This window comes from Bubalus kerabau, chromosome 6 (assembly GCF_029407905.1).
Source record: "Bubalus kerabau isolate K-KA32 ecotype Philippines breed swamp buffalo chromosome 6, PCC_UOA_SB_1v2, whole genome shotgun sequence".
NCBI classification, from domain to species: Eukaryota; Metazoa; Chordata; class Mammalia; order Artiodactyla; family Bovidae; genus Bubalus; species Bubalus kerabau.
Genome location: NC_073629.1, coordinates 13,348,240 through 13,360,905, shown reverse-complemented (window position 1 = coordinate 13,360,905; position 12,666 = coordinate 13,348,240). Strand labels below are relative to the sequence as shown.

The 12,666-nt window shown below is 40.4% G+C and overlaps 1 protein-coding gene across 1 annotated transcript in view; it reads right to left on the bottom strand.

The window, feature by feature from the left end:
- The window catches only part of FCRL5 (Fc receptor like 5), a 43,972-nt gene extending 40,454 nt beyond the window's left edge, over positions 1-3,518 (bottom strand). Inside the window, exons 1-3 of the mRNA XM_055586693.1 lie at positions 3,385-3,518; positions 2,047-2,298; positions 1,479-1,757 (exon numbers count right to left, since the gene is read on the bottom strand). Of these exons, the coding sequence (XP_055442668.1) occupies positions 1,479-1,757; positions 2,047-2,206 (439 nt within the window). The 5' untranslated portion in view covers positions 2,207-2,298; positions 3,385-3,518. The remainder of the gene's footprint in view (positions 1-1,478; positions 1,758-2,046; positions 2,299-3,384) is intronic.
- Positions 3,519-12,666: the final 9,148 nt, after the last annotated feature.

Sequence of the window (12,666 nt, the reverse complement as noted above, 5' to 3'; positions counted from 1 at the left end):
GCTTGAAGAACAAGGGAAGATACCTGGGAACAGATTAGGAGTAGGATTTGGGGTCTGGGTTCCATCAGTAACATGAAGGGAGATCCTATGCTAGAAATCACTATGTTGCAACTGTTGAGTAACACCCTCTACTTCCTCTCAATTGTCCAGACCAAATCATATACCTAAGAAAAAAATGTTGCCTATGATTAGAAAACAAAGATTAATAGTATCTAGACAGTTTCAAGGACTTCCCTGGTGGCTCAAACGGTAAAGAATCTGCCTGAAATGTGGGAGACCAGGGTTTGATCCTTGGGTTGGGAAGATCCCCTGGAGAAGGGAATGACTACCCACTCCAGTATTCTTGCCTGGGGAATTCCATGGACAGAGGAGCCTGGTGGGCTCTAGTCCATGGGGTCGCAAAGAGTTGGACAGGACAGAGCAACTAACACTTCCAATTTCAGACAGTTTGGAAGAAACATGGAACTGTCTCTTTTGCTTGGGAATGGGAGCAAATTGATGGAGAATGCTAACCACTTTCACTATTTCCTCACTCAGGAGAGCATGCACCCCAGATCTGCATCCTTCCTAGTGCTCCTATGAGATATCAATAGGTCAAAATAAATCAGAAGAGGCATTTGACCATTGGTTGGCATTCATGCTTGAAGACCTATACAGTTTCAGAGACTTAGGAAAAAGCAATAGGGGTATAAAGTGAAATTGAAAGTCACTCAGTCATGTCCGACTCTTTGCGACCCCATGGACTGTACAGTCCATGGACTTCTCCAGGCCAGAATACTGCAGCAGACAGCTTTTCCCTTCTCCAGGGGATCTTCCCAACCCAGGGATCAAACCCAGGTCTTCCACATTGCAGGCAGATTCTTTACCATCTGATCCACAAGGGAAGCCCAGTGGGAACAACATCATCCCTAAATACATCCAGTTAGAAATATTTGCTCCCCAAGCTCTTGTCCTTTAGTTTTCTTATTCTTAAGTGCTCACCTCCGGGCATCTAACATTCTAAGAATCTGTCCATCTGGCTAAGCAGAGTCCATCTAGCTCAGTCAAAGGGCTCTGTGGTTTATGCCTATAGTGTATGTGTGTGTGCTCAGTCGCTTCAGTTGTGTCCAGCTGTTTGTGACCCTATGGGCTGTAGCCCGCCAGGCTCCTCTGTCCATGGAACTCTCCAGGCAAGAATACTGGAGTGGGTTGCCATGCCCTCCTCCAAGGGATCTTCCCCAACTAGGGATCAAACCCGGGGCTCTTATGTCTCCTGCATTGGTAGGCGGGCTCTTTACCACTAGCACCACCTAGGAAGCCCATGCCTATAGGCCCACCAGGGGAAAAAAAAAAAAAAATGATGTCAAGGAAGCCTAACTTCAGAGGAAAAAAGAACGAATTGTGTCTCACAGTACTGAAAGAAAAACAAACTGTTGTGTCATTCTGCCCGGCCCTTCCCAGCCCCATTCCGGCAAATCTCAGAACCCACTACCACTCACCTTGTACCTGTATCTGTAATTCCTGGCTCCGTTTCTGGACAAGGGAATTCAATCTCCGTGCCTCACACCAGTAAGACCCTGAGTTTTCTCTACGTATGGGAGAGAACTGGAATTCTGGGGAGATTTTCCATTCTGACCGCATGGATGATTTGACGAAGCGGAACAGGAGCTGGAATTCTGGCCTCTGTAGAGAGAGCTGGGTCTCACAGGTCAAGGTCACTGTGTTCCCCTCAATGGGCTGGGTGGAACTGGCTTTCAGCACGGGACTTGGAAACAGCTCTAGAGAGAAGGATCACAATATTTCTCAGCGAAGTGAGGCTTGGAACTGCTTTGGAGAAAACCACAGTTCATCCTCAGCACCCGCAAGCAGAACATACAAAAGCAGGCAGAAAAGATGCTGCCTTTGATTACTAATATCCTTCAGCCCAAAGCACAGTAGTACTTTCTCTATTCCTTGTAGGAATGCTCCCTGAGATTCAGTAGTATTTCAGACCACCCTTTTTATCCTCTACAATCTCAGGAGTCTTCATTTTGACTAACCCATTTCACAAAATAAAGAACGCTTTACCTTGGACTACGATTTTAATTTTGTTTGAAGAAACCGAGTGAGTATCTTTAACTCCACTACAGTAATAGTCGCCATTGTCCTTCATACTTGCTTGATGAATATGGAAGTCAGAAGTTTTGTCAAGGATTTGCAGGACTTTTCCATTCTTGTACAATGTCATGTTATTTAGTATTATGTTTGCCTTTGCTTGGCATCTCAGAACCACGGAGTCTGCTTCAAACACATCAGATGGAGCCTGCAGGATCAGGTTGGCTGTAGGAAACACAAGGGAGGTTGTTTGTTTCTTCTGATTGTTTCTCCCTTCTTTTTGCTATTATTCTAAAAGATTTTATAAGACTGGGAACTAGGGAAAAGGATTCTTAAAGTAATCATCATTTCTTTTTCTGATTTTATCTATTTAATTAAATTATTTATTTTTGGCCATGCCACATGTCTTGTGGGATCTTAATTCCCCAACCAGGGATCAAATCCATGCTCCCTGAAATGAAAGCACAGAGTCCTAACCACTGGACCACCAGGGAAATCCCTTTTTTTCCCCTGGCTTTAAAAGGAACACATATGCTTGAGAAAATGCTTAAAACAGAAATGCAAATTAATCTTATCAACTCACCAGATTTTGGCATATATTTTTCTAGTTCTTTTATCTATGTGCATGTATATAAGAGTCTGTATGTATTTCTTTAATGAAATTAAAATATTTATCCACGTGATAATTTGCTTTTCACTTACTGTACTATGAATAATTTCCTATGTCATGAATATCATTCTTTAACCTGGTTTTCAATAACCACAACATTTTCCTTCAATGGCAGTAAGATTATTTAATGAATTTTTTCTCTTCTTGACCATTTAAGATTCTTCAATTTTGGTTGTATATATCTATGACTACTTCAGTAGGTAAGTTCTTAAGAGAAGAATTGTCAGGTCAAAGAGGCTAAGCATTTTCTTAGCTCTTTGCTACTATACTGTTCCTTGTTCACTAACTTAAAGAGCATTATATTATAACTAGAAAGATACTGCCTCAAATTCATTCAAAATAGGTGGTTTTAGGACAGAAATGGAAATTACTCCCTCTCTATCTTCTATCTACCTATCTATAAAATATTAATAAATCCTCACATAGATTTTTATTCCAAATAAATTTTATAAGCCTCAAACTAAACATAGATTCAGAAACCATTAAAATAAATTGCTTCTCAAATTTTCTTTTACCTGAGCAGCTTGTAAAATATATAAATTCTTGGACCCTATTTCTAGAGCTTTTGAATTAGTAAATGCAGCTGGGTTTTGAGTCACTTTATTATGCCTAAACTTTTTTTTCTTTCATTTCTTTCCCACCTTCAGTAAAGAGCAAGTCCACACGGTCACTTGAGTGTGAGTCCTGGGCCTGGCATTTGTACCCTCCAGATTCACGGACCTCATAGGTGTTTCCTGTTGTCTCATTTTGTATTTCTCCAGGAAGATACCAACGGTACCATTTTCTCTTCTGTGGTGCATTGGACTGAAATGCTTTGCAAGTCAGTGTCACAGTCTCTCCTTGGAAGAGAGTGGTCCATGGAGGATGGAGGGAAATTACAGATTTTATTTCAGTTGCTGTGGAGGAAAAAGAAAGAATCTGAGGTGGAATGGCCTACAGTGCCCATCAGAGTGGTTTGTGAGGCACAGTCTAGAGGCCTTGACTTTGGAGAATCCCCAAGAAATCCCTGGGAAGGTCACTGTTCATGGCTTTGTTTCAACCAGAACTCTCACCCAGGAGAAAGCTACTGCTGAGGAGACGGCAGTGAGCAAAGAGATTTCAAGATTGCAATACCCAGCAAGATTCACTGCCAAATGTCAATAGGAAAAATGGTTGGTTAGTCTGTTGTGGAATTGTATTCTGGAAAAAGTCATCCTCTGCCACTTTATCATGTTCATAAACTCATAAGAACTTCACAAGGCGTTGTTAAAATCACAGTTTTGCACTTTGCACAAAAGAAGGGATAAATCATATTAAGATTTTGGCACTGACAAAAGCTTGAGAGATTAACTTGCTTAGCACTTTCATTTTATAGATGATATACAGAAAAAGATAAAGATAAGACCACATATTTCTCATTCTCAAAGTCAAGAAAGCCTTCCCAACAAGAAAGCTCCTTGGAAGTCAAGAGAGAGTGATGATCCTAGTAGGGGACTATAGATAGAGAAGTAAACTTAGGAAACATTGGGAGACCATTGCAAGTTAATGACAGCCCAAGAAAGCTATTGGAACATTGTTCAATGAAGCAAGCTTGCTTAATTATAAAACCATAAACAAAACCACAGATATGCCCCAGGCCACTAGATGGAAGAACTGTCACCACCCTTCCACTAATATGATAATCCTAGTTTGACCTCATAGGGTCAGACAATTTTCTGCCTAATATGAAGGAGGAGCTAATGATGTATGCCTTATGTCTGCATCTACATGTACTTGAAGAAGGAGGTCTTCTCCCCTCCTCTTTTTTTCATTATAAAACTCACTCAATCCTCGGGACAGAGATCACTCAATCCTCGGGACAGAGATCACTCAATCCTCGGGACAGAGATCACTCAATCCTCGGGACAGAAATCCCTCACCTGTCCATTTGCATCTCTTACAAGCACCCTATATTAATAAATTTGCTTCTTGCCTATCAGAAAAAAAAAAAAGTGATGCTCAGTCTCCACATAGGTCTCTTCACCACAATCCATCTTGGCTAAGAGATGTGTACACACAGACTCAGAACCAGGCAAATCAAAGTGATTGGCCAAAGGGAACCAGGAAGAAATGCCCCATGTAAGTGATTTAAATTACCATGATGGAGCAATTCTCTCTCTGAGTCTGCCCATGTATCTATCCACATGCACTGTACCCTTTTTCCTCCTAATAAACACTTAACAGTTTCACTATCAAAAATAAATAAAAAGTCCATCATAGATAATTATGGTAAAGCAAGGAATGGACAAGGTGTTAGCTAGAATCCAGAGATGATCTAGGTAAGGATGAAACACTGATGCATCTGATTTTGGACAGGAGAGAGGTTGTAGACAGTTCTTGCTATTCATGGGTCTTCAAATATCCAAGATACCCTCTGATCCAAACGAATGTCAATGAAGAGTCAGAACTCTAAAAAAATGTAGGAAACAGACAGTTTATCTTCTCCCCCAATCTCCTCTTATTGTGCATTTCTTCCTTTTAAGGGCCCATCTGTTGGATGCCCTATTCTCCACACATTTCCTGGAGAGAAAACTGTAGAGAATGAAATATTCCCACTGTGATGTTTTCAGAGCAATTTTTTGGGTTTGATGACTGGAGAACATCTTATCCCAAGTCCTAAACATTTGACATGGAGTTAAGATGTCCTGCCTTGTGATCTGAGGTTCATTTGCAATAGGTGTAAGTGCAGGGCCCAGTGAAAGCCAGTAGCTGCTTGAGCATTTGCTACTTCTCCCAGGGAGGGTCTGAGGATGACTATTTGGCTATCCAGGCCATAGGACAATGCCAGTAAACCGGGTAACACTTTCACATCCTTGTCGATGTCAGCGAGAGAAACAGGAGATATTAGAGCTCCTCAGACAATTGTCACAAGTATTTCATATTTATTAGAGAGACACTCTTTATCCAGTAACACTGAAGAACATAAGGAGAACTCACCAAACTGTCCACCGACAGGAGCTGTAAAAATATAAAGAGCCAGAGATGAGCACAGAGCAGAGATTCTTTGGCTTTTCAAAAGTAAAGCTTGCTTTTTTCCCATTCACTTATTATTTTTTCATTAGAATTTATTTTAAAAATATAACAGTCATTTAACAAATGTCTATATATATATATATATACTGGTCATTGTGCTTGGACTATTAAGATGAATTTAAAAAATAGTATCTGGTAGCAAGAAGTTAATTGGGGGGGATGGGTGGTAAACAGAAACCTGAAGAATAAGTATTATAATACAGGGTGTAAATACTAAAAATACACATGGGGGCATCATAAAGGCAGAAGGGCCACCCATCCCAATATGGAGGGTCTGTGTGTGGGAGCGAGTGTGTAGCAAAGGAAGTGATGCTTGAGAAAACTGGATGAGAACATAGGAGTCAGCCAGGGAAAGGTGTTTCTGTGTAGGAAGAGATGATGAGAGGGCAGTCGAGACAGAAAGGCCCCAGATGTGAAGAAATAGCACTGGGTGTTCAGCTGGGTAGGAGAGTGGTTCTGGAAGGTAGAGAATTTAACCGAAATCAGATTGGACAAGCAGACAGGGTCTAAGTTATGAGAGGAAAGCAGCTATGGTTTCATCATAAAAGTAACAGGGAACCGTGGAAACGTTTCAAGAGGAGGAGTGACAAGATTAAAAGTTGTATCTTCGTTGGAGCACTCTGGAAGAGGTAAAGCAGAAGGACTGGAGAGAAGGCAGAGCAAGATATAATGATACTTAATTTTCTTCAGAGTACTTATCTGAAATCATCTTGTTTGTTTGTTCACTTTCCCTTCTCTACAATAGAATCTGCATGACAGCGGGGACTTCTTATTTTCACCATACATCACACAGAATTTATAACAGTGCCTAACTCATCAGACCTGTTTCATAAATGATTATTGAACAGTGAATTAATTAGAATTACTAGATCAGTAAGTATCTCTCCTTGAGACGATATGGGTTTTTTAAATTATTTTAATTGAAGGATAACTACTTTACATATTGTGACGGTTTTTGCCATACATCAACATGAATTGGCCACAGGTACCTGTGGTCCCTACATCCTGAACCCCTCCCTCCCTTCTCTATTCCTCTGGGTTGTCCCAGAGCACTGCCTTTGGGTACCCTGCTTCATGCATCGAACTTGCACTGGTCATCTATTTTACATATGGTAATGTAGATGTTTCAGTGTTATTCTCTCAAATCATCCCACCCTCACCTTCTCCCACTGAATCCAAAAATCTGTTCTCCTTTGTTCTCCATCTGTGCCTCCTTTGTTGCCCTGCACATAGTATTGCCGGTACTGTCTTTCTAAATTCCATACATATGCATTAAAATACAGCATTTGTCTTTCTCTTTCTGACTTACTTCACTCTGTATAATAAGCTCCAATTTCATCCACTTCATTAGAACTGACTCTAAAGGGTTCCTTTTTATAGCTGAGTAATATTACATTGTGTATATGGACCACAACTTCTTTATCCATCCATCTGCTGATGGACATCTGTGTTGCCTCCATATCCTGGGTATTGTAAACAGTGCTGCATTTAACACTGGGGTACATGTATCTCTTTCAATTCTGGTTTGAGAGGATACAGGTTTGAGAAAGGGGTAATCAAGAGGCAGAGAAGGCAAAACTGACAGGTTTGTACATTAATTACACATTCCAATGAGGAACAGACTTGAGTCATTCATTCAACAGGAATTTGTGGAATTTGTCTAACCATATCTAGGAACTGGACAAGGCAATGGAAATCCAGCAGTGAGTAAAAGGGATATTATTTCTGTCCACATGGGGCTGACGGAGAAGTAATCCAAACCTAAGTGTTATAATCAGAACAATGGATTATTTGCCATTTTCTGAAAACCTTGACACCATGGATTTTGTATTGTTCTATAAGTAGTGATTGTTTTTCTGAGTGTATTCTATATGGTAGATATGCAACCTATATCATTCCATGTAATCTATTCACTATCCATATGAGGAAAGTTTGATGATCGTCCTCATTTTACATACAAGAAACTTTAGGCTAGCAGAGACATCATTATGCCAACAAAGGTCCATAGAGTCAAAGCATGGATATGAGTTTGAACAAACTGTGGGAGACAGTGGAGGACAGAGGAGCCTGCTGTGCCACTGTCCATGAGGTCACAAGAGTTGAATGCAACTTAGCAACTAAATGATGAACAACAACAACAAATACTTTTTTGAGTGTATTCTATATGGTAGATATTCACCTATGTTATTTCATGTAATCTTGTCACTACCCCTATGAGGAAAATTCTATGATTATCCCCATTTTACAGACAAAAAACTGTTTGATAGCTGGTAGGGGCAGAAGACTCTACACATGGACATCACCAAATGGTCAATACCAAAATCAGATTGATTATATTCTTTGCAGCCAAAAATGGAGAAGCTCTATACAGCCAGCAAAAATAAGACCAGGAGCTAACTGTGGCCCAAATTGTGAACTTCCTATTGCCAAATTCAGACTTTAATTGAAGGAAGTAGGGAAAACCACTAGACCATTCATGTATGACCTAGACCAAACCCCTGACAGTTATACAGTGGAAGTGACAAATAGATTCAAGGGACTAGATCTGATAGAGTGCTTGAAGAACTAAGGATGGAGATTCATGACATTGTACAGGAGGCAGTGATCAAGACTATCCCCAAGAAAGAGAAATACAAAAAGGCAAAATGTTTGTCTGAGGAAGCCTTACAAATGGCTGTGAAAAGAAGAGAAGTGAAAGGCAAAGGAGAAAAGGAAGCATATACCCATCTGAATGGAGAGTTCCAAAGAATAGCAAGGAGAGATAAGAAAGCCTTCCTCAGTGATCAATACGATGAAATAGAGAAAACAACAGAATGGGAAAGACTATAGACATTTTCAAGAAAATTAGAGATACCAAAGGAACATTTTATTCAAAGATGGGCACAATAAAAGATAGAAATGGTATGGACCTAATGGAAGCAGAAGATATTAAGAAGAGGTGGCAAGCATACACAGAAAAACTATACAAAAAAGATCATCACAACCCAGTAATCACAATGGTGTGATCACTCGCCTAGAGCCACACATCCTGGAATGTGAAGTCAAGTGGGCCTTAGGAAGCATCATTATGAACAAAGCTAATGGAGGTGATGGAATTGTAGTTGAGCTATTTCAAATCCTAAAAGATGATGCTGCTAAAGTGCTGCACTCCATATGCTAGCATATTTGGAAAACTCAGCAGTGGCCATAGGACTGGAAAAACTCAGCTTTCATTCCAATCCCAAAAAAAGTCAATGCCAAAGAATGTTCAAACTACTGCACAATTGCACTCATCTCACACTCTAGCAAAATGGTGCTCAAAATTCTCCAAGCCAGGCTTCAACAGTATGCGAACTGTGAAATTCCAGATGTTCAAGCTGGATTTAGAAAAGGCAGAGGAACCAGAGATCAAATTGCCAACATCCTCTGGATCATCAAAAAAGCAAGAAAGTTCCAGAAAAAAAATCTGCTTTATTGACTATACTAAAGCCTTTGACTGTGTGGATCACAACAAACTGTTGAAAAGTCTGAAAGAGATGGGAATATCAGACCATCTGACCTGCCTCCTGAGAAATCTGTATGCAGGTCAAGAAGCAACAGTTAGAACCGGACATGGAACAACAGACTGGTTCCAAGTTGGAAAAGGAGTACATCAAGGCTGTATATTGTCACCCTGCTTATTTAACTAACATGTAGAGTACATCATGAGAAACACTGGGCTGGAAAAAGTACAAGCTGGGATCAAGATTGCCAGGAGAAATATCAATAACCTCAGATATGCAGATGACACTACCTTTATGGCAGAAAGTGAAGTATAACTAAAGAGCCTCTTGATGAAAGTGAAAGAAGAGAGTGAAAAAGTTGGCTTAAAACTCAACATTCAGGAAACTAAGATCATGGCATCTGGTCCTATCACTTTATGGTAAATAGATGGGGAAACAGGGAAAGACTTTATTTTTGAGGGCTCCAAAATCACTACAGATGGTGATTTCAGCCATAAAATTAAAAGGCATTTGCTCCTTGGAAGAAATGTTATGACCAACCTCGACAGCATATTAAAAAGCAGAGATATTACTCTGCCAACAAAGGTCTATCTAGTCAAAGCTATAATTTTTCCAGTAGTCATGTATGGATGTAAGAGTTGGACATAAAGAAAGCTGAGCAGTGAAGAATTGATGCTTTTAAACTGTGGTGTTGGACAAGATTCTTGAGAGTCCTTTGGACAGCAAGGAGATCCAACCAGTCCTTCCTAAAGGAAATCCATCCTGAACATTCATTGGAAGGACTGATGCTGAAGTGAAACTCCAATAGTTTGGCCACCTGATGAGAAGAACTGACTTATTTGAAAAGACCCTGATGCTGGGAAAGATTGAAGTCAGGAAGAGAAGGGGACAACAGAGGATGAGATGGTTGGATGGCATCACTGACTCAATGGACATGAGTTTGAGCAAACTGGGGGAACTGGTGATGGACAGGGAGGCCTGACATGCTGCAGTCCACGGGATCACAAAGTCAGACATGACTGAGTGAACTGAACTGAACTGAACTGAGGGGCAGAATATAATTTTTAACCCATTTATTTGAACTCATCTTGTTCAATTCCAAAGCATATGCTCCTGGCCATTATCCTATTCTGCTCCTCTGTTTTGGTGCCACACTAGGACATCTTCCCATTTCTGGAGTATTCCATGCAGCTTCCAACTATGAGGTCCCTTTTTATTACATTTTCCTGCACTCCATCCCTGCCCCCTCCAGCTCTTACTGTCCCTCTGTTTCATGAAGTCATTAGCAACGACTTCGCATATAGCTTAATATCCACTTTTACCATCATTGGTAACTTTTGCTTGAACAATTGTTTACGTGAGATCTTGCTGCATAGATATATCTTGTACATTGCCCTTGTAGAATGAAGACCCTTATATATCGTGAGCTTCCTAAGTACAAAATGCTGTTTCCCATGTCTTCTCAATGTAAACACTGTGAGAAAGCATACAGATACCACATTTCTCTTTGATTCCATGAAAGGAGTCACATTGGAGAGAAATCCTGTGTAAACAATGTGAAAAAGCTTTTTGCAGTCATAAAAGCTTTCAATCACAGGAAAGATTTCACACTAGAGAGAAACCCTATCAATGTAAACACTGTGAGAAACCATTCAGAAACTGCAAGTCTCTTTGAATCCATGAAAGGACTCACATTGGAGAGAAGCCTTTAACAGTGTTAAAAAGAGGGTCAAAGGTCATGAAGAACCCATATTTGAGACGAACCCTCAGTTGCAGCTTGTAGACTCTTAGTTGTGGCATGTGGGATCTCATTCCCTGACCAGGTATTGAACCCAGGCCCCCTGCGTTGGGAGTTCAGAGTCTTATCCATGGACCACCAGGAAAGTCTCAGGTGTATAGTTTTTGTTTTTTGAGGGTTGAGTTTTTGTTTGTTTGTTTTGGTAGTTAACTTTTCACTTTTCATATTACAGTAGTAACAGTCTCACAAAATAAGTGTGAAGTATAACCTAGATAGCATATTCAAAATCAGAGATATTACTTTGCCAACAAAGGTCCATCTAGTCAAGGCTATGGTTTTCCTGTGGTCATGTATGGATATGAGAGTTGGACTGTGAAGAAGGCTAAGCACCGAAGAATTGATGCCTTTGAACTGTGGTGTTGGAGAAGACTCTTGAGAGTCCCTTGGACTGCAAGGAGATCCAACCAGTCCATTCTGAAGGAGATCAGCCCTGGGATTTCTTTGGAAGGAATGATGCTAAAGCTGAAACTCCAGTACTTTGGCCACCTCATGCGAAGAGTTGACTCATTGGAAAAGACTCTGATGCTGGGAGGGATTGGAGGCAAGAGGAGAAGGGGACGACAGAGGATGCGATGGTTGGATGGCATCACTGACTCAGTGGATGTGAGCCTGGGTGAACTCCGAGAGTTGGTGATGGACAGGGAGGCCTGGTGTGCTGCGATTCATGGGGTCGCAGAGTCGGACACGACTGAGCTACTGAACTGAACTGAACTGATTGTCTCCTTTGAGAAGACTTTGTGAACAACAGTAATATATATTGTTGAAAACTTTTGAAGAACTTTGTATAGAAGTCATCTACTCAGAGGTACGGTCTGGGTTTATTTTATGGGTGTTTTCTGGTTTACTAATTCAGACACTTCACCTTTTAAAAATATATTTATATACTTATTTGGCTGCATCAGGTATTAGTTGTGGTGCACAGGCTTGGTTGCCCTGAGGCATTGGCATCACAGTTCCCCAAATAGGGATTCAAGCCCTATCCCCTGCATTGGAATAGGGATTCTTAACCACTGGACCACCAGGGAAGTCCCTCAAGCACTTCACTTTTTGTAGTTCTGCTTTGATTTTGGGTTTTATGGTTTATTTATTTTTGTTTTATTTTCATAGTTTCAATAATTTGTTTCCTTCAGGGAAATTATGCGTCTCATGTAAGTCGTCTTAGATTTTGGCATATACTTGTTCATTGAATTTTTTCATAGTCCTTTTCTATTTCTGCAATGTCCATAGTAATATCCCTCATTCTTCCTGACTGTATACATTTGAATATTCCCTCTTTTTCCTAGATCAACCTTGCTTAAGATTTGTCAATTTTGTTTATTTTTCTATAAAACTCACTTTTGGTTTCACTGGTTTTTCTCTATGATTTTTTCACTCCCCATTTCATTCATCCCTACTTTAAATTTTATTATTTCCTTTCCTCCTCAGATCAGGTTTGGTGAGTCATCTTTAAAGTCTGTGAAGGTCAACAGACATGGTACTGATTTTCAGTCTCTCTCACTTGCTAGCAGAGGCATGAAAAAGGCTACACCTTTTTTTTTAGGTTTCACTTCAGATGCAAGCCATAACATTTGAGACTTTGGGAACCGTATAAT